General features: G+C 57.7%; 1 protein-coding gene across 2 annotated transcripts in view; it reads left to right on the top strand.

Annotated features, from left to right (window-relative positions):
• The window catches only part of INTS3 (integrator complex subunit 3), a 69732-nt gene that overhangs the window by 22309 nt on the left and 20686 nt on the right, over positions 1 to 26737 (top strand). For both annotated transcript variants that reach the window (XM_037882740.2, XM_037882741.2), the window contains exons 6-21: positions 1150 to 1216; positions 6252 to 6396; positions 7380 to 7509; positions 10766 to 10863; positions 12629 to 12820; positions 14178 to 14265; positions 15348 to 15427; positions 17286 to 17377; positions 18829 to 18935; positions 19548 to 19667; positions 21174 to 21303; positions 22473 to 22527; positions 23603 to 23706; positions 24350 to 24394; positions 25252 to 25371; positions 25737 to 25890. In XM_037882740.2, coding sequence (XP_037738668.1) covers positions 1150 to 1216; positions 6252 to 6396; positions 7380 to 7509; positions 10766 to 10863; positions 12629 to 12820; positions 14178 to 14265; positions 15348 to 15427; positions 17286 to 17377; positions 18829 to 18935; positions 19548 to 19667; positions 21174 to 21303; positions 22473 to 22527; positions 23603 to 23706; positions 24350 to 24394; positions 25252 to 25371; positions 25737 to 25890 — 1727 coding nt within the window. The remainder of the gene's footprint in view (positions 1 to 1149; positions 1217 to 6251; positions 6397 to 7379; positions 7510 to 10765; positions 10864 to 12628; positions 12821 to 14177; positions 14266 to 15347; positions 15428 to 17285; positions 17378 to 18828; positions 18936 to 19547; positions 19668 to 21173; positions 21304 to 22472; positions 22528 to 23602; positions 23707 to 24349; positions 24395 to 25251; positions 25372 to 25736; positions 25891 to 26737) is intronic.

The following is a 26737-nucleotide window of genomic DNA, read 5'->3' as shown; positions in this document are numbered from 1 at the left end:
ATTTGAGAGGGTTCAGAGAAGATCTCCGAGAATGAGTAAAGGATTAGAAAACCTGCCTCGTAGTGAAAGACTCAAAGAGCTCAATCTATTTCGATTAACAAAATGAAGGTTAAGGTGTGACTTCATTAGTCTGTAAGTACCTACGTGGGGAACACATGTAATAAGGGGCTCTTCAGTCTAGTAGAGAAAGACATAACATGATCTAATGGCTGGTAACTGAAGCTAGACAAACGCAGACTGGAAATAAAGCGCAAATTTTCCACAGTGAGGGTAATTAACCATTGGGGCAATTTACCAAGGGGTGTGGTGGATTCTCCATCACTGGCAATTTTAAATCAAGACAGGATGTTTCTAAAAGCTCTGCTCTAGGCATTATTTTGGGAAGCTCTATGGCCTGTATTATCCAGGTCAGACTAGATGATCACAATGATCCCTTCTGGCCTTGGAATCTATGAATCCAAGACAAGACTTTGCACTCCCATCAGGCCTTTAGCTGAAGATCTCAGAGACATCCGCTAAGCTTTGCAGATTTTCTGGCCCAGAGAGAGGTGACTTGCCCAAGCTCATGAGGTGACTCAGTGGCAGAGCTGGGAATAGAACCCAGGAGTCCTAGTCGCCTGCTCTACTCACAATCCTACATTTATGCCTAAATGCGTGGAGCAGTGTTTCCCGTTTTCCTACCCGACCGATTGCTTTCCTGTCCCAGGCATTCTCTAAAGTGTCTGGTTCTTACTCCCTCTCTCCCCTAAACACCAAATCTCTTCCCTTTCTGCCTCTCGCTCTGTTTGCCAGAAAGGTCAATATTGACTCTGTGTTCCAGAAACCGACAGTTCCTCTCTCAAGCATGCTCTAGGAACAAGACGCCCTCCATTTTTTGTATACAACAGAAAATGATGGCAATCACCATGCTTGTTTCTGGGAACATGCTGAACACGTGCTTGGAAGCAGCCAGGTACCTCTGTGGCAGGCAGGATGGGCCAAATGCGAGGCTTGTACTGAGCTGGGGAGGAAAATACTGTCATTATGGTGCTCTGCCTCGCAGCGGCTGGGGCAGAGACGGTGGCTGGTTGGGATAAAGCTGACATCACAGACAATTACATCAATTAATGTAAGTAGCTGTTTGCTCCCATGCTGTGCTCTTGGTTGCAGGTGGGGATGTGACGGCAAAGAATATCTGGCTGGCAGAGAACGTCCTTGAGATACTGACTGAGCAAAGGTATGGTGCGCTGGGAGGCAGCAGTGTTGCTGGGAGCGGTCTCCTGACTGGTGGGAGCAGCGGGCTGGCCTGTGATGGGGAGAGCTGGGGAGAACTGGCTCTTTGGTCATCCGTGGGGCTAATGGAGACCTCCCTGCTTGGGCATGGCAAGGGGTGTGTTAGGGGTTGTGTGTGTGGGGTGGGTGGGGACATGTTGATGGCTTTTCACATAGGTTGGCTTGTGGGCTGTCAGCTGGGTGATGCACTGGGGTTGCAAGGAACTGACCCTGCCCCTCTGGACTGGATCTGGCCAAAGCAGAACATGGCTTCGCCTTGAGTCCATGGCAGGGCATGGACCTTGTTCTCCTGTCATGAAATCCACCGCACGGCTGCAGCACGCCCCGTAAGCACAAAATCCTCGTTCCCAAGCGCTGGGGCCGGCAGCGTGCACCAGCTGTTGGTGTGTTGGCTGCCTCCGGGTGTCCCGCTTGGCACTACTGGCTGTTATCTCTTGGGTGTTCTGTAATGCAGCTGGCAATGCCAGGCAGGATCAGACCATCAGTTCTTCTAGCATGGTGGGTCACAGAAAGCTGATATCCCATAATGCTCCTAGCCAGCTGTGCAATGTGCTGCCATGATGCCTTCCCCCTGTACGTGACCAGCTTCCCCCTGAAACAATGGGACTTGGTCACCTTGTGCCATGGACAGAACATCCAGGACTCTCTGGGGCAGTTTCCTAGGAATATTTTTCTCCTGACTTTCCAGAGTCCCGATGGAGGGTGTTCCTCTTAGAGGAGTGGTTTGGAATTCATTGCCCAAGAGCTGATCTTTGTCAGCTTCCTGTGCTTAAACAACAGCTCCCCGCTTCGCTGGGGCTGCAACCTTCAGTGACTTGCTGTGGCCAGGCAATGGGGAGACATTGTCCTACGGGTTCTGCATTGTCCTTTGTTGGTAAAGCGGGGGCTAGTTGATGATAAACAGACTTGGTAGTGTAGCCCTTAGCTGGGCGGTGGTGTTACTTTTAAATAGATGATTGATTTTCACAACTCACTGTTTATAATAACAGCAGTTCTCCTGAAATTACTGATTGCTGCGCTTAGCAATCATGGTTCAGCTCCCGCGTACCACTGTGCAGGCGGCCTTTCCCTACACGCTGCCACGCAGTGCCATCTAGCGCATCTGCTACAAACCTGCAGGGCTGGAGGGGGCCGAGGCCCAGGACTTGTTGCTATGGCCTAGAAACCAGTTGGGAGTTCTTAGTCCGCGTGTTTATGTAACCATTAGCGGTCAGCACTGCTAGGGCTTCCCTCTGCCAGCTCAGCTGATGCACCTCAGTCCTGCCCCTGCCCCCAACCCCTGCTGTTCTGTCCTTGGGCCCCAGCATTGCCCTGCCAGTTCCTGTCCCAGGCACTGTGGCTGCTCTGCTCCAGGGGCTCCTCTGAAGCAGGCTGCACATCTTGCCAAATTATGTTATGGTTTTGCTTGCGAACAAATGACTAGAAAATGTTTGCAGGGGGAAAAGCAACTTCTCTCCCATGTGATTCAAAGCCACATTTGGACTGGGGTGTGCAGGAGCCAGCCCAGCACATTAAATCACAGGAGATTTCCCCTGAGGGTAGGAGTTTGTCAGGGAAACGATGTGAGGGGAAAGGCTAAGCCCTTTTTGGAGGCATTGCTCGATTTTCCACAGCACACGCAGGTCAGAGAATGTCTGAGCACAAACAGAGCTGAGCCCTGGGAGGGAGCCTGCAGGGAGAACCTGCAGCTCTTTGCTGGGATTTATGTCCTTTGATTAGGGGGAAGCCAAGACTTTAATTAAACAGCACATGAGAAAAATCTAATTCTGCATTCAGAATGTCGACTGCTTTGTTTAATTAAATACAGCAACAACAGAGCCACTCCCTGGGCTCTGGCTGGCTTGGAGAGGAGGCGAGCCCGCCACCGCTGCTACACTGGATAATTTAGCCACTGGCCGCTAGTGGCCAAGCGAACGTGACGCTCATTTGCTCTGCCTGCCGGATCCATTAATCCTGGGGCTGCTGGCGGCTTCTTGACCCCTTTTGAGAATGGTTTTATATTCGTCCGCATCTTGGTTGGGCGAGGGGAGGAAACTGACCTGACAGCCTACCAGGCTTCGTTCCTTAATGATTCCAGGCACTGCCCAGATGCAACCTCAACCCCCGCTTCTTGCTGCCAGTCCAGACAGCTCGACTGCCTGTTTAAGCTGTGTGCGAGCACAGGGGTTAGGGGCAATCTAGAGTGCCTGGGAAAGCAAACACTAGTCACATCTTCAGGGGCTCTTCCCCCCACCCGTCCTGGGTGATTTAGGGCAGCTGACTCATTTGCCATTGAACCATTATCTCCTGGAGTTACAGCTGCAGCATACGCAGTGACCCTTGTGCAGGGCTCTGATTTACAGCTCTCCGAGCTGAGCAATGGGGGTGATTATCAATCACGCTAAAGGCACCGAGCTATTCTGGCCCATTCCCAGTTCATGGCTGCAAATAGCAAGGCTGGGTAATTTACTGGCCGGCAGTGTTTGTCATTGTGTTCAGGGAATCGGTTCTGATGCTGCAGGGGTCCGGAGGGAATAGTTCACTCTAGGTAAATGGCAGCATTATGGAATTACAGAAACGTGGTTCTTTGTGGTGCTGGAAGCAGGCGAGAGCGTGTGAGGGGACAAAGGTCTCAGTCCCAGAACTCCTGTGTGCCTGTCCTCTAGAGCCTGTTAGGGCCCGGGGCACTGCACAGGGAGGGTGGTCAAAGTAACTAGCTAGATTGGCAGCAAAACCTAGTCAGCTGCTGGCCTGGCTTGATAGAATGCATCTGCTTCTGGGAGACGCCAGCTTTGGTCCCCCCAGGCCCGGCAGACCAGGAGCGTCACTGTCTGTGCAGCGTGCGAGGGCCCATCCTTGTCGGAGGCTGGAGCCGGTTTCCCGGGTTAGAGACCCGGGCGCTGTGAGTGGGGCAGGTGCAATACACAGCTAGGACTTGCACTGGAGGGAAAGGCCTGTTTGGTCTCCCAGCCCCTCCTGCTTCTCTGGTCCCTGCAGCACTGACTCCCGTGTGTTGCCCAAATGTTTCTCCTCTGATGCTGCTCCCAGCCCCTCTGCTACAACCTTGTGCATCTCCCTGGTGGTTACGCCGTTCTCAGTCACCGCCGCTTACTCCGAGTCCTCCCCCGTCCCCTCGGTGCTCCCACCCTCCTGTTCGTTTGCCTTTCCTTCTCCTCGCGTTCTTGCTCAGCCAGGTGAGGGGGGCACCTAGCTTGGTAGCTGGCGTGTTACTGAAGGCTGCCGGAGCCGTTCTCGTTGTGCTCACTGAAAATACGGGGACCAGCACGGCCTGCTCCGGTGCTGCCACTCGTCCCATAGCCCTGGGGATCCGGATCTTTCGGCAGCGCCACATTGTTTACCGTAGGATGCACGTAGTCCGTGAGCGGGGAGGCAGCCCAGAACTGCAGCCTGATGAAACGAGGAGCTGCTGTTCGAAAGTTGATGCTTCGTTAACATCAGTAGCATGTGACTGTCTGGTCTGGACCCTCACAATGTTTGCTGGCTCCATCTGCTCTGACAGGCTGAGCTGGGAAGAATGAAAGCTCATCTTGTGCGATCTAATGCCGGCATTGGATGTCTCTAGTTCTGTTTACCCTGCGTTGTGTGCACTGGGTCCTGGCTATTGATGCCGTGAGAGAGCTGCTGGGTGCAGAAAGTTACACTAAGGCCAAGTTTCCCTATGGCCCAGCAGCTGATTCCCCTTGTCACTGGCATACCCAGTTACCCTGCAGGGTGCCCCAGCTGGCCCCAGGTTGCATGGCTCTGTCAGTGTATGCAGAACTGCACACACAGGGAAACCCACCCTGCCCCAGCGTGCTGGCCATGCAGATAGGATAAGCCAGGCAACAGCTTGTGAGAAGGCTCTTGGCAGAGAGGGGAGGGGTTGCTGGCAGGGCTGGGGTGTGGAGGAGGGGTAGCACTTGGTGGATGAGGGCACAGATTCATAGATCCTAAGGTCAGAAGGGACCATTATGATCATCTAGTCTGACCACCTGCACAACGCAGGCCACAGAACTTCACCCACCCACTCCTGTGAAAAAAACCTCTCACCTATGTTTGAGCTATTGAAGTCCTCAAATCGTGGTTTAAAGACTTCAAGGAGCAGAGAATCTTCCAGCAAGTGACCCATGCCGCATGCTACAGAGGAAGGCGAAAAACCTCCAGGGCCTCTTCCAATCTGCCCTGGAGGAAAATTCCTTCCCAACCCCAAATATGGCGATCAGCTAAACCCTGAGCATATGGGCAAGATTCACCAGCCAGATACTACAGAAAATTCTTTCCTGGGTAACTCAGATCCCACCCCATCTAATATCCCATCACAGGCCATTGGGCCTATTTACCATGAATATTTAATTTCCAAAACCATGTTATCCCATCATACCATCTCCTCCATAAACCAAGACCAAGTGGGAAGCATGATGGAAGGCACAAAGCTGGGGCCGGGAGGAGGAGGAGGTTCCGATGTTCTAACACTAGCTAAAGGCTAGCTGAGCATAGGGCTGTGCCATCTGCTCTTCATGTGGCTTTAAAAAGGCCAGCCGTAACTCAGTCCCCAAGTGGGGGACCCTGCACACTAATGCTGGATGAAGAAGCCTGTATCCCTGTGTGGTGAGTGCTTCCCCCGGGGGTGAGCCGGGCTGAGCATGCGCCAACTCCTGGTTGGGAGGGGGCTGGGAGATGCAAGAAGCTGGATTTTGATGGGCCTGGGGTCCTAACAGATAACAGGTTGCAGGGTAGCGGTGACTGGCTCTCGCTATAGTCCGGGTAAGTTGTTTAGTCCTGCTCCTGACCCCTTCCGGGAAAGCGTGTGATCCAGTGTTTAGAGCAGGCTGGGGGGTCAGGACCTGCTGAATTGTGTGACCTAGGGGAAGTTGCTTCCTCCCATGCCTCGATTTCCCCACCTCTGGGGTGGGGATTAATGCTCACAGAGCGCTTGACAGGTCTTGGCTGGAGAGGAGGGTGGTGCTGGCTCAAGGTTGCTGTCCCTTGCTTCCTTCCAGAGAGTGGGTGCTGAAGAGCAATATCCTGATTGCCATGGCTGTGTACACGTACCTGCGGCTCATCGTGGACCATCACGGCACCTCGCAGCTCCAGGCCCTGCGCCAGAAGGAGGTGGACTTCTGTATCTCCCTGCTCCGGGAACGGGTGAGGGGCTGTGTGATTGGGGTGCTGGTAGCGGGAGAGGTCCCCCTCCGAGGGAGTGCCTGGGTGCAGTTGTGGGGGTGGGGGGGGACCTGTTTGTCCCAGCAGACACCTGGTTGTGGTCCTCCCTCCGCCAGGAGCCTGAGCCCTGCCAATCTGTGTCCCTTTTCAGCTTGTCCCATACAGTTGGGGGGTGTCTGGGGTGCAGGCAGCGGCACCTGCAGCTGCTGTGAAATCGGAAGCGGTGGGCTCTGCTCCCTGCATGCCTGGCTGGAAGGTTGCCCATTGGTTGGCGTGTTCTCTGCCCAGCTCTCTTCCCCCTGGCACTGAGAACAGCTGGTTTTATGGAGCTAGTTCCTGTGGGGCCTCTGTCCCAGGTCCAGGCCCATTTCCCTCAAGCTCATCACAGGCACCGATGCCTTCTCATCGTCCAGCTGCAGCCCCCCAAAATGCCAGCATCTCTGTGGTGTGCAGCCAATCCCCACCCGTGCTCTAGAAGCCACAGAACCCCCGGCTTGGCAGAGGAGGCTGGAGGACTCCGGGGCCATGCTTCCCTTCAGGGTTATCAGTCCTGCTGGCACGAATGGCTCTCTGCAGCAGGTAGGGGTCAGCCCCTGTGCCCCACATCTGTCTCCCCTCCACCCCCCGCCTTCTCCTCATGCTTGAGCAGTCACGCCAGCTCAAGGGCTGAGCTTCAGAGACTGTCCACAGTTGTGGAGATGAAGCGCTAGATTTACGGCCCCGTTGTTTGTTTTACACCAGAGAACATTTTAAAATAGCCATTGACCTTCCCTCCTGTCACCCAGCCCCTTTAGAACCTGCTAGCTTCAAAAGCAGAGCAGCCTGCCAGGGCAAGAGTGAATCATCCAGAGCCTGCTCCCAGGTTCAAGAACTGAATGTTCCCGGTGCCTCCCCCCACCCCTCCCCACAGCCCCCTCCTCAGGAGCAGGTAAACAATACATGATCTCTCCTCTCCCTTCCCCAAGTTCATGGACTGCTTCATGATTGGCCGGGACCTGGTGAGACTCTTGCAGAACGTTGCTAGGATACCCGAGTTTGAGCAGCTCTGGAAAGACCTTATCCACAATCCGCAGGCGCTGAGTGCCCAGTTCACAGGTAGGTGGGGCACAGGGGAGGTTACCCGGGCACAGCCAGCAGCACCTGGAGCTCTGCCGGGGCTCTCTGGCTGCAGGTCAGCCGCGCGTGACATCCCGCATCTGTGCGTACACACCTTTGCATCCTCTTAGATGCACACAGCTAGGCACAGCCAACCACGAGGGGCAGGCGATTGTGAGTGAGGACTGTCAGCACCGCTTAGCCTGCGCTGCTGGACTGTGGGCAGAGCAATGTGGGGAGAATCCAGTGCAGAAGCTGGACATCCCGGTGTCCCCAAAGGGCTCGTTCCCCTCCAGCAGATCCCTCCTCCTCGGGGCTCCATGACTCACCTGGGGCCGAACGTAAGTCCTCAGCAGAGTTCGAGCAGCTGGCTGCTTCTCAGCTCCGATATCTGGTCTGTTCTGCTGGGCCCTCAGAGGAGAGGGTTCCCCTGCGCGCACACCTCTAAAAGGCCATTCATGAGTCCAGCTCTGGCAGAGCCAGATTCCCCTCCAGAGCCACTCTTGGCCAGTGCTTAAACACAGTAAGTTGTGCCCTGCCTGCTGCCCCCTTGGCCGTGGGGATTACGGAGCTGGGCTGCAGCCTGGGCTGGGTCTCCTGCCACAGGCTTTGTCTCCAAGTGGCTTCCATGTTTCCTTACATACCGCAAGGGCCTGGTGCACATCTGGGCTTTGAGTCTTCCAGATGGCATGATCAGTAATTCAGCCAGCTTTAATTACAAAGGCAGCCAGACCCCAGGAAAACATGGTGCAGTTTGATTACATGTTCTGGACTTAAAGCGTCCTTCATTGTAATTAATATTTTTAATTGTCTGAACTGAAAACAAAGCTGAAGGTGGATCCCAATGATAGAAAGCATCTGAGTTCTGCAAACTCCCCGGGAAAGAGTCCTGGGGAACCTTTGAAATATCGAGCGAGGGCAGCAGATGCTGCTGTGATTATCTTTCCCCAGTATGCTGGCACACCTGACGAGCAGGAACACTCCGTTACAGAGCTCCCTGCACAGGCCGGATTAAAATAGCCTTGTTTTATTTTAGATCTTTATATGTCTCAGTATAAATTATTCCTTGCTCTGGAGGTCGTCTCCTCGTTAGCTGTCTGCAGCAGTTCTAATGAGCTTTCTGAAGGAGGACTTGAAAGTCCGCTATCCCAATGCCTTGTCCTGGGGGGCCGTGTTAATGGCACTTTAAAGAACTCTGGTTCCACTCAGGCAAGCTCGCAACATGTGTCTTCTAATCAAAACCTCATTAAGCCTCCTGATCCCAGCCTCCTTCCCCTTTGGCAGCCTCGGCAGAGAGGCCAGGGGCTGAAGGGGGCCCCATAACTGAGCTCCCTCACCCCTGAAGGAGGGTCCCTGGGTGTCAGGGCTGGGACGCTGTGCTGGAGGCTTTGGTGTGCGCAGCCCTGCCCATCCATAGGGTAGGGAGAGGTCCTCAGTCTCCAGGTGCTCAGCCCCGCATCTTTTTTCCGCTCTAAACTCCCTGAGAATTTACCCCGACCACCAACTAGTTCTCCCGCTGAACACTGAGGCTGTTCGTCCCTGGAGGGCCTGGGCACTTCACAAGCGCTACTCCAGCTTCCCAGCAACTCCCTCCTCACCCAGGGAAATCGGTCAGCAACTGTCCCCATTTCCATCTCCTCTCCACAGCAGCCACACAGCTGGCGCCTCACCATAAGGTGTCCCCCCCGTCCCGCCCCGCCAGACCCTTCCTACTGCAGTTTGCCTTGGTGGGTGTTTGGTTTTGTACTGCTGCTGTTCTCTGCCCTTGTGCGTGCTGCCGAGAGCCTGGCCTAAGCCCTCGGCAGGACCGCAGTTCCCTCTGGCAGCTGGCTATTTGCGTCTGCTTTCGCATTTGATACTGACTCAATCCCTTGTGCTGCGAACCTCACCCCCTGACTAGTGCAGGCTGGCCAGGCCCAGGAGAGCGTGCTGCGAAGTGCTGGGGCTGGCAGAGAAGGGAGGTCTTGGCCCTGCAGGAGAGCTGGGGACGCAGGGAGCTGCGCTCGTTCCCTCCCGAGCGCCTGGTGGGTGCTTGGAGCGTTTATTAAGCAAGGCTTTTTTGAGGTTGCCTTTCCCTGATGTGCAGCTCACTCCATGCAGAGCTCCTTCTCTCCGTTCGCGCTCTGAGCTTGTAAGCAGGCAAAACTTTTCTCCTCCTCTCCACCCGCCCTCCGGAGGTGAGGACGGGGTTTCGGGTGTATTGAAATGGTTTCAATGCCAATAGACCAAAGTGCACCTGGTGTCCGTAACTCTAACCCCTTGCACCTGCATCAGAGCGAGCAGATCTGTAAATCAGTCAAGTCCTGCCAAGGAATGACAGGCCTTCTCTGCCGCTATCACGGCTCCCTTTCTCACACCTCGCCTGGCTCTGGCCTTTGGGACCTAGTTCATCTATACCTCTCTTCCCCTCTTTGTCTTCCGGGGGTTCCTCTCCCGTCTAGCCCTGAGGACGTGCCGGGGTTAAACTGGACCCACATCCCCAGTGCTATGGGACAGCCGTGCTGTGGGGTCCCAAATGAATGCTGGTGGCTGGGATTGGCAATGGAGCAGAGAGCTGCTGTCGGCCTGCTGGCTTGTGGGCAGCTGAGACAAGCTGGCGGCTCTCATGGCAGACAGGTGGCTGCGTCCCAGCTGACAGTCGCTGGCAGCCTTGGTGGAGAGGGGTCAGAGTGAACGGGCTCCGGAAACAGCTCAGCAGTGGAGTAGATGGAGCTTGCAGCCCTTCCGGCCCTGCTGTGCTTGTGCTGTGGCTGACCCAAACCCTGCAGTAGGGAGGCTGTCAGCATCTCACTGACCTAGGAGCACGAGTTCCACTCGCAGTCCACCGCACGCAGCCCCTGGAGAATGCCTCCAGTCTGTGCCAGGACTGACCTGCGTCAGTGCTGTGGTCTGAGAAAAGCCAGTGCTCTTATGTTTGTCCTTGTGACAGGGAACCTATTTACCCCAGTTAAAACCCAAACTGTCCTCGTGCTTTCTCCCAGGGGTGCTCTAGAAGTGATGGGGAATCTGCTCTGCTAACAGGACTTCTGAGTTCCATTCCCAGCTCTGGGAGGGAGCATGGTTTAGTGGTTAGCACAGGAGCCTCAGCAAAATCTCCACCCCTTCCCGATACCCAAAGCTCTGGTCTAACAGGAACTTTCGGAGCCACTGCAAGGCCAGGAGCCAGTGCGGACAGTGGGATCGGCTCTCCACAGGTGCCATGGTGAACTGGCTGGATGTGCGCAGGTACAGACCTCTTGGCTTTTCTTCTTCTTAGGTGTCCTGCAGCTCCTTCAGTTGAGGACCTCTCGCAAGTTCCTGGCCTGTCGGCTCACCCCTGACATGGAGACCAAGCTGCTCTTCATGACGTCCCGGGTAACAGCTTTGCTCTTCCAGAGGGATCCCAGCCGGTGGAGAGGGGAGGGGGAATCAGGGTACCATCAGTCACAATGGAATTGGGGGTGCTCTAGAGGGTGGGGGCCCTTGGAGAGCTTCTGTCCTGTCCCATCCATCCTCCTTCCCCAGTTGCTCCTGGTGCAGCCAGCTGGGTGAAGGCCGGTTTCTGTGCAGGTGAAGTTGCAGGCAAGTAAGTGTGACCTTAGCGCTGGGGAAGGTGCCAGATTGACAGCTCTGGAAAGCAGAGGCCTCCAGTAATCCCCAGAGCCAGCCCCGTAAGAGCAGAGTCCCTCCAGGCTGTCCTTTGGAGTGGCTCAGTCCTGGGTTGAAGAGACCACCCTGGGGTTGGGAGGGTGCTTCACAGCCTGGGACCCAGGTAGTCCCCTCTCTACAAGGGGGCCAGGGCAGTGATTGGACGGGCTGGGGAACAGGAAATCAGCTGCCCCGGCCTGGTCTGGATTTAACCCAGTGAATGAGCAACAGCTGCTGGTTGCCATGGACCCACTGGGGCCAGCAGAATGGGGGAAGTGGCGCCCCCTTGCCTGGGCCTGCTCAGCCTTTCCCTTTGTTTTCCAGGGAAGCTGGTTCTTCAGCCAACTCCAGCTTCCCCTGAGAGAGGGGCGTGGCAGGAGGAGAGCGGGTGGACCAGCTGATTTGCTCATTGCCAGCCATGTAAATCTGGAGTCACTCCTTATGACTTCATTGGAGTTGCTCTGGGGTAAACCAAATGTCGCCAAGAATAGAATTTGGCCCCAGATATAGAAAGGCTTCCCGTTGAGTGTTTACTTTGGCTGTCTGGTTTAGTGGCCTTTGATTGGGCCAGGCATAGCCTTCTAGCCCCCTGTCAGTGTGTGATGCCGCGGGGCGGGCGGAGGAGAGCTCATCCCTCTGCAGCTGCAGTTGTTTAGCTGGTGCCGGTTTCTGCATGGCTGAGGTAGCAGGGCCCGGAGTAGCAGATCTCTGCAATGGGGGGGACATGGAAGCTGGAGTCAGGAGTCTGGGGTTAAATACATGAGCCTTCTCCACTCTGGCCACCGTATGCCGGCGGAGGGAAGGAAGGGTGGCCGGCCAGTGCTGAGCGAAGCATGCCCGAGACACTCATTAAAAGGCATTACATTGGTTTGGCAGGGGAGCTTTGCTGCAGGCTGGCTGGTTTCTGGGGGGTTGCTTTTTCTATATGGTTGCTGTGTGGTGGGTGAGCTGAGCTCTGCCAACCTGCTGCCCCTTCCCAGAGGGAACGGGAACTCCACAGTGACGCCAGGGTTAGCCTTTCTTGGTGCGCAAATGCCAGGCAGGGTTTGTTTCCCCTTGGAAGCGAAGCTCATCTCTTCCCCGTGCTGCGGCAGCTTGCTGTGGGAAGGAAATGAACTTCGAAGGTCTGAGTGCTGGACTTGGGTCCTGGAGGGTGCATCGGGGCGCAGGGCGTGTCTTGGCAGAAAGCTCAGTTCTGTCCTTCCTGTTGGAGAAACCTGCCCTTGGTGCATGGGGGATGGTGGCTGGAGTTTCTCTGGGGCCCTTTCGTTCTTCGGTTTCTGCTGATGCTGCTTGGGGAGGGGGGCGGGGCGGCTGTTTGTACTGGAGAGTCACTGCAGCTACTGTTGGCCACTCACAGCCTCCACTGGATTGCAACTGAGGCAGCTCCGAAATGAAGGCTCTGTGTCCCAGGCCTGTCCTCCCAGATACTCGTGTCTCTGAACCAGACTCCATGTGTCTGCCCCTACCTGTGTTTCTCCTCCCCCTCCAGGTGCGGTTTGGCCAGCAGAAGCGGTACCAGGACTGGTTCCAGCGGCAGTACCTGTCCACCCCAGACAGCCAGTCCCTACGCTGTGACCTTATCCGCTACATCTGTGGGGTGGTCCATCCGTCCAACGAGGTGCTGAGCTCCGACATCCTCCCTCGCTGGGCCATCATTGGCTGGCTGCTCACCACCTGCACGGTAAGCGCGTGGGGCAGGGCCATGTCCCCCACTGACTCATCCACGCACCAGGGAGGAGGGGGTAACATACCCAGTGCTGATCAGAGAGCCCAGCCTGCTCATCGCTGTCTGGGCAAGTAGCTGGGGGAGTGTGCATGACAGAGACATGGGTTGGATTTTCCAAAAGGAAGCTGGATCTCTGTGTCCCAGCAAGGAGGGCTGGGATTCCGGACTCCTGAGTTCTCAGTCTGGTTCTGCCCCTGCATTGCTGTGTAACTTTGGGCAAGTCACCCGCACTGCCCACTCCACTCCCAGCCTCATTCATGCCTACAGTCCAGCAGCCATTTCTCCAGGGGCGTTGCGGGATCCTGCCCAAATAGGCACTTGTGTGGCTCTCTGTGAGACGCTGGTAAGGCCCAGAGCGCTGCCGGGAACATACCATCCTCTCCCCTCAGCTGCTCGCTGTTTGTTATCCTGGCCAGCGCCGGGATTGAGCATGTCAGACACAAGCCATGATGGGACAGCTGCTGGAGGGGAGATGATTATCCTTTCGAAGGGGGCGATGCAGAGAATGAACATGGGAATGAAAATGTACCCATTGACCTGTCCTGGTGGGGCCTGGTCACGGAGCCGCTCCTGGGGGAGGCGGGGTAGCAGACTGCAAAGAGCTCCTGGCCCCACTGGCCCTGTCAGGTGCAGCTGGACGTGCTGCCGATGGAAACGGGGGTCTCAGCTCTGGCTGAAGGCAGCTTCAGAGCAGGCACGTTCCCTCCAGGATTCCCCAGCTGCAGCTCTGGCCATAGACCCCAGATCTGACCTGCAGTGTCAGCTCTGCTGCTGGCTGCCCTTTGGGCAGGCACTGTCATCTCTCTGCCTCAGTTTCCCTATCAGGTTAGTGACCTGCCGGGGAAGCCCTGGGAGCTCCTCTGCTGGAAGGGGCTGTAGAAATGCCGTCTCGCTCCCAAAGCAGAGCGAGGCCTCCTCTCTGGGCCCCTGGGTGGCGGGGTGGGTGTGGAGATTGGGGAGGAGGGGCAGGGAACAGTTGCCTTTGCCCCAGGCCCATGCTGCAGTTATTAACACAGAACCATTCACCTCCAAGCACTTTTCAAGCCTGAATCCTCCCACCCCCTTGGGAGGGAGGGGATGTGACCCCCAGCTCCCAGAGTGGGGAGCTCTGTGCTGGGCCCAAGGCTGCAGAACGGAATGAGAGCCTTGGAGCTAGGAACAGAACCCAGGAGTCTTGGCTCCAGCCACCCTTCCTTGTTTTAAAACAAGGCAGGGGCAGGGCCTGGTAGAACCGGGGCAGCGGAAGATAGGTGGGGGCGTGGGCCAGGGGAACGCTGCTGCTATCCTGATCACGTGGCTTCTCATCCCCTAGTCCAACGTTGCTGCTTCTAATGCCAAACTTGCCCTGTTCTACGACTGGCTCTTCTTCAGCCCCGAGAAGGACAACATCATGAACATAGGTACCGTGTGCTCGCTGACTCCCCGCCCTCCTCTGGGGACAATGGACCAGCCCTCTTTCCCTGCCCCCCCTCCCAGCGCTGAACTCTCCTGCTTTCCAAGCCAATATTGAACTTTCCAGAGTGGCCTGGCTCCACAGAGCCTCTAACCCAGAGCCAGGTGGGGGGTGGCCTGGGAGAGGGAATCTTCCGCCTCTCCCTCGTTAGGGACTGACAGCTGTCCCCAGCGGTTCCGTGACCCTGCCTGAAGTGAGTTCATTCGTTTTCAGTCCATTCCTAGAGGGACAGGCGCCTCTGCAGCTAGCCCAAAGTGGGTCCCATCCCACATGCCCAGTGTCTGTGGGGAGGAGCCCCCTCGACACAGGCCTCTACTCTGCACAAAGCAGTAGGAAGGCTGGTGAGCACAGGATGGTATCTATCTCCCCTGGCAGTGTGCAGCCCAGTCCTCTCCGGAGTCCGGGCCCCTGCAGCCAAAGCCAGGAGCTCTCCACTTGGACAGCGGTCAGGGAGGGAGTTCCAAAGCGGGCCATGATAACGGGGTCTGTTAGCTCGCTAGAGCCTGATAACTTGTCTCCAAACAGCCCCACTCCGCCCCCCGGCCCTGTTTGAACTCCTGCAAGGCTTTGCAAGCTGGCACGAGAGCTGCTTTGATGGAGCCGCTTTGAGCGGTGGTTTCCATGCCTGCAGCAGCAGACGTCTCCCCTGGGCTCTGTGGCTGGCCAAGGAGCACCCCTGCCTGTGTGGGCCAGAGCGTGGGGGAGGGAGAGAGGCTGGCTGGCTGGCTGATCACACAGCCTTCCACTTGAGCCCCAGGGTGGGGGGCCACTGGGATCCACTGGAGTAAGGGCAGGAATGACAGGAGTGACAGCAGATGGCACTGCTCTGCCCTAGGTCGGGTCAGGACCTGCTTGGACCCGAAGCGCACACTCTAGGGAGGTGGGGAGTGCAAATGGGGTTGGGGTGTATAGGAGCCAAATGGGGCATGTCCCGTCTGCCGGTGTCTCCCGTTCTCAGCGGGGGCCCGTGGAGTGCTGGCGCTCAGTGTGGAGTGAAGGGTGACCAGTTTCCTGCTCTCTGCCTTCCAGAGCCGGCCATTCTGGTGATGAATCACTCCATGAAGCCCCACCCTGCCATCACAGCCACGCTGCTGGACTTCATGTGCCGGGTAAGCTGCAGAGACACCCTCCCCCAGCTCCCTGCACCTGTGCTGCCCGGCTGGTACAGTGGGACTGGGCTTGCAAGGGGCCGCTGTGAAAGCAGCTCTTCTGACAGGTTCAGTTCCACCTCCTGCCCGCCCTGGGACCTTTCCTAGCCACTGACAGGACAGAGAGGACCCTCACTGCATTGACAGCGATGTCCTTGGGCAGGCAAACCAGCCGAGCAGGTGTGTGGCTGAGCCGTCACCCGCCTCTGCTGAAACCAGCCCCAGCCCCGCTCAGTGGGGGGCTATTGGGAAGGCCCCTGCCCCAAGAACTTAAAGCAAACTCAGGCCCCAAGCGGGGTGACGACTCAGACCCAGGAGGCCCCCTGAGGATGGTGTACAGGAGAGGCACTGGGGAAGGGGGGAAGGCAGGGGGTTAGTGCTTGGCCCATGGGGTGGGAGGCTGATCTTAGCATAGGGGACAGCTGGAGAGGTGTGAAGGGGCAGCGAGGAGAGCAGTGGGGGAAGGATGCAGAGGGGTGGAGGGCACAGTCCAGACACCCTTGGAGCTGCCATTCTGTCTGGTCACTGGAGCGGGGGGATTCCCTGTTGTCCCCCCAGCCTGTCACCCGGATTCTGTGAAGGTTCCCGGGAGCTCCCTCTGAGAGATCTGAGTTGTGGCCCCTCACTGCACTGTGATCTGACCAGCTGCCGAGGCTGGCAGCGCCTTGGCACTGCCCATCAGTGCCTGGGAATATTTAGTGGCAGTAATGCATCTTAGCACAGGTCACCGGGTTTGCATTTAGCCCCAGAGCAGAGGCCGGCAGCAATTACAGGAGCTGTCATCCAGCTGGAGAGGCTGCTCTGTGCTGTCCTGCCCTTTGCGTGCAATTAACCTTACTGTCCACGCCTCGCCTCGTTAGGGAGTGCAGGCTCAGCCCCTGCAGAGAGTATTGTCTCCAGGGGGTGTCGGGATAGGAGGAGGCTGAAGCTCCATCCCCTAGAGATGGGAAGGATGTAAAAACCTAGAGGGGATCGTGGAAGAGCTGCCGAAGTGCCCAGCTGGGTAGCCGGTGGGGCAGGCAGCGCTGGCTGGGTTCATGTGGCGTGTGGACACAGCAGTGAGCCAAACTTTGCCCATGGAGTCTCCACACTAAAGCTCGCCAAGTATTTTCAGTCCAAGGAGCTGGTGTGGAGAGGGGCCAGCCCGGGGCTGCAGAGCAGCTGTCTTTGTCACACTGGCAGCCCCGGGGCAGAAGGAAAGGGGGGAAATGGGTACCTGAGAGGCTCAGAGTAATGCCTCCCTCTGGCTATTGTTCCCAGCCCTTTGGCGGAAGCAGTGGGCTCTAGTGGGTAAGGTCAGGATGTCTGGGTTTGATGCTCCCTCTCAGCCTGCTGTCGTGGCCACGATCCACAAGAGCACTTGCCAAGCGTAGCCTATGTGGGTGTTTGCCTGTCGCTACCGTCACCACTCCCTGTTCTGCAGATTCACTCCCGACCCCAGGGGCCTGCCCCTCGAAATGCTCGGCTCTGCAGTAAAACCGGCCGAGAGCAGCGAGGGGCAAATTCCTACACGGGGTCAGGATATGCCGCTGCAGAGTCACCCAGCCAAGTGCCTCTTTACTAACCTGGCATGGGCGTTGGGAAGGGGAGATGGGAGTGAAACCCTCTCCTGCTGCCTCCTCTCAGTTCAACGGGGTGTGTTCGTCTGCTGCTCATGTGGCCAGGGCACTTTGATTCCAGACAGGCAGTGAACTGGCCTCATGACAAGCTGCTAACCCCCCTCGGCTGGCGGGGCTGGGTCTGCGGCCTCCCAAACAGCGGGACGAGCCCGAGGGCTCGGGGACCTGCACTAACTCTATTTTCTCCACCCCCGTTTCAGATCATTCCCAACTTCTACCCGCCGCTCGAGGTTCACGTCCGGCAAGGCGTGTTCAACTCCCTTACCCACATCGTGGAGAAGCGAGTCCTGGCGTAAGGAGTCATTCGGTTCAATACAGTCACAGCTGCCCTGCCCAGGCTCCGTCTGTCTCTCGCCTAGCAAAGACAAACCTCTCACAGCTCCTCGCAGAGCAGGGGAACTGATTTGGGTTATGGCCTGTGGCGTAAGACACAGCCATGGATTTATCCTGCCCCGGAGCGAGGGTCCTGAGATCCACAGCTCAGGCCAGGGGTGGGTTAGATGAGCTCCCGCCCTCTCGGGGGGGGCACAAATGTCTCCAGTAGGCACATGCCACTGTGCTGCCAGATGAACACGCATGCAGGTACCTTCCTAGTCTGCTGCCAGCCTGCAAACATTGCAGCCGTTAGCAGCAGCTGGGTTCCCCTGCACCTGGCGAGAGCCCCCTGCCCTCCGAGCGGAGTTACAAACCCCACCGGATCCATAGGCAGGAAGGGGGATATCCCAGGCCTGCAGCTCACACAGCAGAGCGGTCTTGTGGAAGTGAGGCTACACCCAGCCCCAGGCCCCTGACTCGTCCCCCCACCAGCCAGCTTGTTCCTAACGAGGGAGCTCCTGTGCGGTTTGTCACTGTGGGGACTGAAAGGCCCTGAGATGGGGTGGGCGGAGCTGTGCGAGGGGGTGGGCATGCTGCCCTCAGTACAGAGCAAGGGGCAGGCAGCAGGGGTGGGAATGGGCTGCTGCTAATGATCTTGCTGGGGGGCAGGGAGGGGATGCTGCCGGACCGGATGAGGCCTCTCTGGCAAGAGAGCTCTGTGGCTTTGGCCGAGTGTCGGGGGACAGAGCTGGGCTGGACCCATTGCGTCCATGGCAGAAGCAATCCTGAGATGCTGCCAGAACTGGAGACCTGTCTGTGCCAGGGCCTGGGGCTGGGAACTCGAGTCCCCCAAGCTGGAAGGCCAAACCAAGTGGCCAGAGATCAGCGCAGAGTTGTGAAGAGCCAGTACCCAGTGCTGTTCCCTGTGCTCTTCGCTCCTGCCCTTGAAGGCAGGGGACTCGGTGGCCATGGGGCTACAGCAACGCAGCAGCAGTTACACCAGCACTGTCTCCTTCCTCCCCCTCCCCAGCCCGCCCTGGGAGCAGATGGTGGTCGCCAGCAGCAAATGCCCACCGGAGTAGTTTTCTGAGTGTGTGGGCAGTCGATTCTCTCTTGGGGCGTGCCCGGGGGCGAGCTAGTGGTCTCAGGGCATCAGAGCTGACGTGTGTCCCCAGGCACGCCGGGTGACCAGCGGCCAGACAGGAAGGGCCAGTGCCAATTGATCCTTCTTCTGCACTGAAGTCTGACCTTCCTCCAGGGCAAGGGAGCCTGGGCCTCTGCCACCAGCTGCAGGGCCTGGGGACTCCTGCTCTGGGCTCCCAGTTCCAGGTGGGAGGTGTGGGGAGCCAGCTGGTTTGGTTCATGGGCAGGATCGGGGAATGCATCTGGGCTTGGACATTTCTCATCCCTTTACTCCTCCCCACGCAGACCCCTGGCCCCTCTGTTTGACAACCCCAAGCTGGACAAGGAGCTCCGTGCCATGCTGCGGGAGAAATTCCCGGAGTTCTGCAGCTCACCCTCACCGCCTATCGAAGGTAGAGCACCCAGGTCCTACAGGAGAGCGCCTCTCGCTGGGCGGGGCAGGGAGCTTTCCTGGCCAGGTCATGGCTCTTGGAGCTGCAGACTCACTGAGGGAGCTCTACACTGGGTGGCTGGAGCTTTACAGCCATGAATCTAGGAACCCAAAAGCAATTTTCAGAGGTGCCAAGCCCCAGAGACCAGCTGAATGCCATGGGAGCTGCGGGAGCTCAGCACTGCTGAAAGCCAAGCTCTTGGGTCAAAGCTTTCAAACTTGGGTGCCCATCACTGCCAGCCCTTTGCCCTGGACTCCACTGTGCCTCGCGTCTCATTGGGCACTGCCAGCCAGGACTGGCCTCGGGTTCTCCTGCTGGCCTGGGTGATGGCTAAGCAGGAAGGGTGGTGCATGATGCCAGTACCTAAGAAAACTTCTGTGCTCTGTGTGGGTCTTCGAAATAGTGTCCCTGGGTTGGGAGCACCCCCAGGTAAACTGCAGGGTCTCTCACCAGCACTGCCCTCTTCCCAGAGAGCTGCGGCCTGGCCCCAGGACTCTGCCCTGCCCGCAGGGCGCTATGAACGGCCAGGGTAACCCAGCTCCCATTCTGACTCCTGTGCCTTCATTTTTGCAGTCAAAATTGAGGAGCCAGTTTCCATGGAAATGGACAATCACATGTCTGACAAGGATGACAGTTGCTATGACAATGCCGAAGCTGCCTTTAGTGATGATGAAGAGGACTTGAATAGCAAAGGTGAGAAGGCTGTGGACAGCAGGGCCACCTGCACCAGGAATTGGCCAGTAATGCCCTCCAAGTGCTGCTGTATTTACTCAGTGCAATTAGCGGCCTCTATGCGCACCATTGTCTCCACAGCGCACTCACTGGTTCCTTTCCTTCCCAGTGACCTGGCCCTGAGAACAAGCCGTGAGCACGGTTCCCAGAAAGCCACTTCTCCCTGCAAACAGCACAGTCGCTGAGCCCAGGGCAAATCTGTCCCTGCAAACAGGGCACGGGGGGCAGAGCTGCTGCTCTGTGCAGGGGGCCCTGGGCATTTACCGAGCGCTCTGCAGTCATTAACCAGTGCCGGGAAGCTGACACCTGCAAGCTCTGGGGAAGGTCACATGGGCCCGGGCTCCTGGGGTCCCTGTTTCCTGAGTCTTAGCGTCCCCAGGGCTAGCATTTCCTCCGCTTTCCTTGGAGGCTTTCCTAGGCCCTCCTGGCTCAGGCTCGAGTGCTCTGACTGGCTTCTGAGCCTCCCGCTGAAATGGGAACCAGGCTGGGCCGAGCCGTGGTGCGCTGTTTGCTGGGGAACCGGCTCGCTCCTTTCTCAGGCAGCCCTTTCCGGCCCTGACAAAGGCTTGCACATGTGGTTTTTGTTACACGCGCGGCAGGCCTCTCTGGGAATCTGGACTTGGGCCATGGGCTGGCTGGTCTGTTGGAGGCCAGAATTGCTGCTCTCAGAAGCTGCAGGCACCTGGGATCATTTCTTCTGCTGGCCGTTGGTGGAACAGTTCTGCCGTCTCCCCAGCGCTCTGATTAGAGAGATGTGTTGGGGTGGGGCGGGGTCCTGAGAGAGAGGGGTGGGGCAGCCCAGGCTGAGAATGAGCCGGTTGCCTTTTGCCGTGCTGCAGGCTGGTGCCCCACAGAGCGCTGGGCATGCTGGCCCCAAATCCCCACACACAGGAAGCTTGAAAGTGCGATCAGTTCCCTTGGACCATCTGATCCTCACAGCTCCATGATGTACCATCTCTGCTGCGGCCTTCGGCGATTAGAGCCGGACGCTGGGAGTCCTGGGCTCTGTCCCTCACGCCACCGCTGCACACTGTGACTTGGGGCACGTTGCTGAACGGTGTATGGGTGAGGGGCAGCCGGGATACCTCAGTTTACCAATCTCTGAGCACTCCCCTTTACCTACCCTAGGGGTTGCGAGGCTTCTGACTTAATAAAGCACCTGGGGGTCTTTGGATAACCAGCAAAGTGCCAGTATTTGGGGATGGGCCTGACCCAGAGCCCCAGCTCTGAATGCCTTGGGATCCAGGTCCCACCTCCCACCCGCGGTGTCGTAACACCTCGTACCCTGCTGAACGTGGCGTGCGCCTGTATCCAGCAGTCCCGCTCTGAGCACGGGTGGCACGGTGGTTTCCTTTGGGTCTGGTTGGTGGCTGGTGCCCACCTCTCAGGTTTGCGGTGGTGCCAGCACGTTACAGACCCCGACACACAGGCAGCTCGGTTAAACCTCAGTTGTTTTCTCCACTGCAGGGAAGAAGAGGGAATTCAGGTTCCATCCAATCAAAGAAACCATCGTTGAGGAGCCCGTTGACATCACCCCTTTCCTGGACCAGCTGGATGAGTCTTTGAAGGATAAAGTCCTGTTACTGCAGAAGGGAAGGTGGGTCTTGGCCAGTCGCTCTCTGTTCTGTGTCGGTCTCCGCATGCAGCAGCATGCGGGATGCTCCAGTCCTGTCGAGGCAACGCTGCAGACACTTGAACCAGAAGCCCTTGTGGGGCACTTATCTCCTCTGCGATGGAGGGCTTGTCGGAAGGAGGTGTGGGGGTCAAGTCTGTGAGCTGTCTTTTATCGAGGGGTCTCCCTCAGGCACTGGGGTCCTGTCCAGTCACATCAGAGCAACCGTCTCGGAGCCACTCTCTGTGGGAGGCAGCAAGGGATGTTGGCTGAGAACCCTGGAGTCTCTGTCCCAAGAACAGGGGCCGCCTCAGTGCTCTCCTGTCGTGCCTGGAGCCTGCTCCCTGTCTCCAGGGCCATGCGCAATCCTTGGTGCCCCTAGGGAGCTGGTTAGTGCCAGCTGTGCTGGTTTTTCTTCTGTGGGCAGCACCTGCCTCATCGGGCCTGGGTTTATCCCCCCCGCCCACGTGTCCTAACCGCTGCAGGGCATCCGGGGCTTAGGAACCCGGGGCAGGCGGTGAAAGGCTCCTGCAATCCTCCATGCAGATGAGGTGCCATGGTGGGAGGTTTGATTTTTCCCTGGTTAGCTGGGCGTGCTGGCCGTTGGGGGTATTGCTCCCCAATCGCTGCAGATACTGGCCGGTCCGGGTCCCAGATAGCCCTCTGTCTCAGGGACAGTGCCCAGGGCACCCCTGGGAGAGCAGCTCCCTTCCCTCTGTCCCCACGCCCTGCAGAATGCTCTGTCTTTCCTTTTGACCTCAGCGTCCTTGGAATTAGCTCCATCTCAAGCAGGCTGATGAAGCTCTTTGCTTCCCAGACCCAGGCTCGGCGTGCTGATCTCGCTGGCAGCTTTAAGTGCATTTAGTCTTACGCTGTTAGTCAGCTCATTTGTATGCCTTTCCATAAAGCGTCCAGAATGCTTTTGTAGCTAGGTCTTGTAGCAGTGTAGCATGTTCTCTCCCTGCTGGCCTCTGCAGTGTGCGCTTGTAGGCACGCCTCCCTGCCCGTGCCGGAGCAGGGCCTCTGAAACTCCCCCTTCCAGCTCTGGGGTCCTTTGGGCCCCTGCGCAGAGCCGGCTGGGTACAAAGCACCATTGTCTCCACTCTCGCTATCTCCCGCTGTAACTTGGATTGCCTCTTGTTTTTGTGCTGCAGCGATACGGAAGCCCAGTGTGAGGTCATGCAGGAAATTGTGGATCAAGTCCTGGAGGTAGCTGCACAGAGCCGGACGCGACGCTCTACCACGGGCTGGGTGACATGAGAGCAGCTGGGGGGTGGGCCTCGGAGATGTCGCTCGTGATCCACGCAATCACGTTTCCCCTTGGAAATGTGACTAAGCAAAGACCTCCTGGAAGCAGCACCGTCCTGTGGGGGAAGCAGGCCTGTGTGAAGGTGTCTCGGTCCCGCAGAGCAACGCGGGGGCCCCGGGCACGCAGCCAGAGGCTGGGGGGATTGCACTGTGTGGGAGGTGAGGGTAGGCAGCCTAGGGCCCAGATGCCCTTGTGACGGGCACACTGGCAGTGCTTGAACAGCTTGCTTCTCAGAGTGGCGTATTTACCACCCTGAATGCTAGTTACGGCGAATGCCCTGGGCGCTGAGCCAAGGGGGCGTCCTGTCAGTTTTGCTTATCTCAAGGGTCCACATGATAGATCCCCCCCTGCTTTGATAGTGCTGGGCTTGGGGCACACGTCTGGGTGAGAGCCCAAAGGAGCTCCCAAGGGGCCTCAGCCAGCCCGGGGTCATGCTGGCCGCTTGCTAGGAACCTAGCACGTCCTGAATGGGGCAGATTTCCTCCCCCTCGCCTTCAGCACACAGGGCTCCATGCCAGTGCCCACTGCAGCATCTGCAGGCCACGTCTCTGACCTACTCAGGGAGGCTGCGTTCGAGAGCCCGGTGTGCTGAGCCCGTGCAGGACTGGAGAGTCCTCTTGCCCGCTGCGTGGCTCCGTTTCCGGTCGCCGTTTGCAGCGGTGGCCTGATTACCAGCCATTAGTGGCTGAGTGTCTTGCAGTGATTGTGAAGTGCTGCAGACCCAGGCGTCTGTGAGGGGCTCGTCTCACTGGTAACCAGCTCTGACAGCCGGCTCTTGTCACTGTGCCTTGGCAACAGAATGGATCTGGTGGCACTCAGGCCACGAGTTCCCAGCAGCCAGTATGTCTTGCCATGTACCGCAGTGCCAGGCCCTCCCCCTGCCCCTTGCGACTGGACCTGAGCTGGTGGGTGACGATCAGAGATGGCGCTTCGTTTAAGTGACTTTTTCTCTTTTTCCTCCTTTCTTTCCCCCAGGAGGACTTTGACTCAGAGCAGTTATCCGTCCTAGCATCCTGCCTGCAGGAGCTATTTAAGGCTCACTTCCGCGGGGAGGTCTTGCCAGAAGAAATCACAGAGGAGTACGGATTTATTTTTCTCGGTCTCATCCTTTCACGCTGGCAGTTGGGTTTTTCCCACTATAACTTCCGCTGCTCCCACTGACTGCTCCACAGGCCCCAGCTTCATGGAGCAGAGGAAACCCCGTCGGTGTCTGGCCCAGCGTGCGCCGCCGGAGCTGTCGCAAACGGCACAAAGGCGGAGCAGACAGCTGCAGCACCCAGGGCTTGAATGAGACCGTTCTCCCGAGTGCACCACGTACCACCCCCCACCACGCTGCTTAGCATGAGCGACATGTGGCAGTTAGCACCACACCACTGGGAGTCCCCCAACTCTTGCTGCCTGGGGACCCCAGATCCAAGTACCCCACCTGCCACCTCCTAGGCTGGGCCGGTAATTCCCTAGTCTTCCCCCTGGTTGTAGGAGTCAGGAGTCCTGGGTTCTATTCCCTGTTCTTCCAGTGGCCTCTAGCACCTCCCCTCTCTGTGCCCATTCGATGGGGGTTACTCCACCGGCCAGGGGTGCCAACGGTCAGACCCGGAATGCTTGGGAGGGCAGTGAGGTGCCCTTGAAGGGCAGTGTATTAGACTGTTAGCTTCCTCTAGCCCCAGGTGACGGTTGCCAAGTTGTCATGGCCAGCCGGCTGACGATGCACTTTCCATGCAGGTCTCTGGAGGAATCGGTGGGGAAGCCGCTTTACCTAATATTTAGGTGAGTCTTTCTGAGTTTTAACTGACCGTGGTTAGGGTTTTCTCTGGTGTCTCCCACAATTCTAGCTGAACTCTGCACAGCTGGGTTTAATACGGTCACTGCTGCTCTCTGCCCCCTTGTATCCCAGGACTGTAGGGATTTCCTGCCACGTGCCACGTGCCACGTTCCTCAGGCCAGGACAGCTCCAGGCGCTGTCTGCAGAAGGCCATGCAGAGGCACCCAAGAAGAGGATGCCGCGTGGCAGTGTGTGTCACGGAGCGCTTGGGCCAAGCCTCCAGCTCACGGCCGCGAATGGCAGCTGAACAGTGGCGATATCCTGGGCCACTGCTGACCCAAGGCTGCATCTGCGCTAGTTACCTGCTGTTGAAGATGCCTCCTTAAGCTGCAGTGATGCCAGCCCAGGGATTCCTGACTCTTGGAGCTGTGATTAAACAGCAGCTGTGTCCTAATAGCCCTTTCCCTCTGAGTGGGGACTTCTGGGGGCAGGGGGTGAGCACCGTGGAGTCTCCAGTCCCATCGCCTCCCCTCAGCCCTTCACCACGGGGGGAATTTAGCTCCGTGGATCCTGTTTAGTGAGGAGTTTTCAAACAAGGCCTTGAAATCCCAGCTCCTCCCTGCTCTGCACAATGTCAGATTCTTCCTACGAGTCAGGCCTTGCCCTGAGTCTCCCCAGGCACTGTGCCGCATGCCAGCAGCCACCCTGGGGGGGACAGTGTCCTAGCGGGGTAAGACCTCCCCTACCAGATCAGCCCTGTGGACCGTGCAGGACCAGGAATCGGGGTTCCCTGTGCCAGCTCGGCACAGGGGTCTCTCACATCTGAATGTAACTGTTCTCCTCCCGCCCTGCCCCCCCGCAGGAACCTCTGCCAGATGCAGGAAGACAATAGCAGTTTCTCTTTGCTGCTGGATCTCTTGTCTGAGCTCTATCAGAAACAGCCGAAGATTGGCTACCATCTTCTCTACTACCTGAGAGCAAGGTAGGGGCGGCCGGGCAGGCCAGAGGCAGGCTGTGTCCATCGTGGGCCCGGCTAGGAGTGCTGTGCGGCTGGCTCTCACTAAACAATCCTGCCGTCACCCGGGGAGCGTGCTGCGGGGATTCCCGCCCAGCCAGGCGGCTGCAGGGGCTTCTTGTCTTTGCAGTTCAGCTCGTGTTGGGTTCGTCCTGGGCCCTTCCTCCCCTCCCATCCCAACCCCTGCTGAGCAGCCTCGTCCGCAGGCAGAGCCTTCTGCGGGGCTGAGTCGAGCTGCTCCTCGCCCAGCCCCAAGCAGCAGCCAGACAGAATCCCTCCCTGGAGTCCACTCCCCGGGGCAGCTCACTCATGTTGCCCTGTGGCCCCTCTAGCAAAGCAGCAGCAGGGAAGATGAACCTGTATGAGTCGTTTGCCCAGGCCACGCAGCTGGGGGACCTGCACACCTGCCTGATGATGGACATGAAGGCCTGCCAGGAGGATGACGTGCGGCTGCTCTGTTACCTCACCCCATCCATATACACCGAGGTGAGAACCCAGGCCGGGTGGGGGGCCCCCCAAGGTCTCCGCTGCAGGTCATCCCGGTTAGCTCAGGGGCATGAGGCAGCCTGAGCTAGGATCTTGTTAGGTCAGCGGGGCCAAGGCAGCCCTGGGCCACACGGGATAATTCATCCGCCGGGTGCTTGGATAGGGGCTGCAAACAGAGGTGCTGGCAAGTCGGTAGGGAATGGTCTTCTCTCAACTGCAGAGCCACGCCCGGTGCAGCGAGAGGGCTCAGTGTTCCTGCAGGAGCGCTGCTGTTTGAACTAGACCTTCAGTCAGAGTCCTGACGGCTCCCACATGCGTGAAATCCCCTGGTGCTTTTCATAGATATCAGGGTGTTAATCTTGCACTCCCGAAACTTTCCAACTAGACACAGTTCTGTTCTGCACTTCCTGTCTTACTCTGTGTTGTTTGGCTGTTAGCAGCTGCCATGTTACGCCCCAGAAGTGGCTGCATTTCAGCTACGGGTAAATCGCTTGCTTACACTTGGCAAGGTTTGCGAGTGGTGTGGGTAAAGGTGCTGTAGAAGTGGAAGCTAGTTAGGAAGGCTCACTTCCCTCCTTGGCCTTTCCCAACCAAGTCTAGCCACAGAAAGGTGAAAACCTGCCAAGCTGCAAGTCCCTGGTCCCCTGGCTGGTCCCTGTCGCACGTTCTCTAGGGCAGTGTTCAGGCCTTGACTTCCTTTTCACTCTGAACCCAGGGAGCGAGTTTTCTCCTGGCCTGTCCCCATGTCCTTGCTGTCAGCCAGCTTGTGGTCCTAAGCAGGCGTCTCTGCGGGGCTCGGCTGTGGGAGCTCCAAGCTGTTACTTCTGTCGCTCAGCAGCACAGCAGA

This window comes from Chelonia mydas, chromosome 24 (assembly GCF_015237465.2).
Source record: "Chelonia mydas isolate rCheMyd1 chromosome 24, rCheMyd1.pri.v2, whole genome shotgun sequence".
Classification (NCBI taxonomy): Eukaryota; Metazoa; Chordata; order Testudines; family Cheloniidae; genus Chelonia; species Chelonia mydas.
The sequence above is the reverse complement of the archived record's forward strand: the minus strand, read 5'-3'. Positions and strand labels throughout refer to the sequence as shown.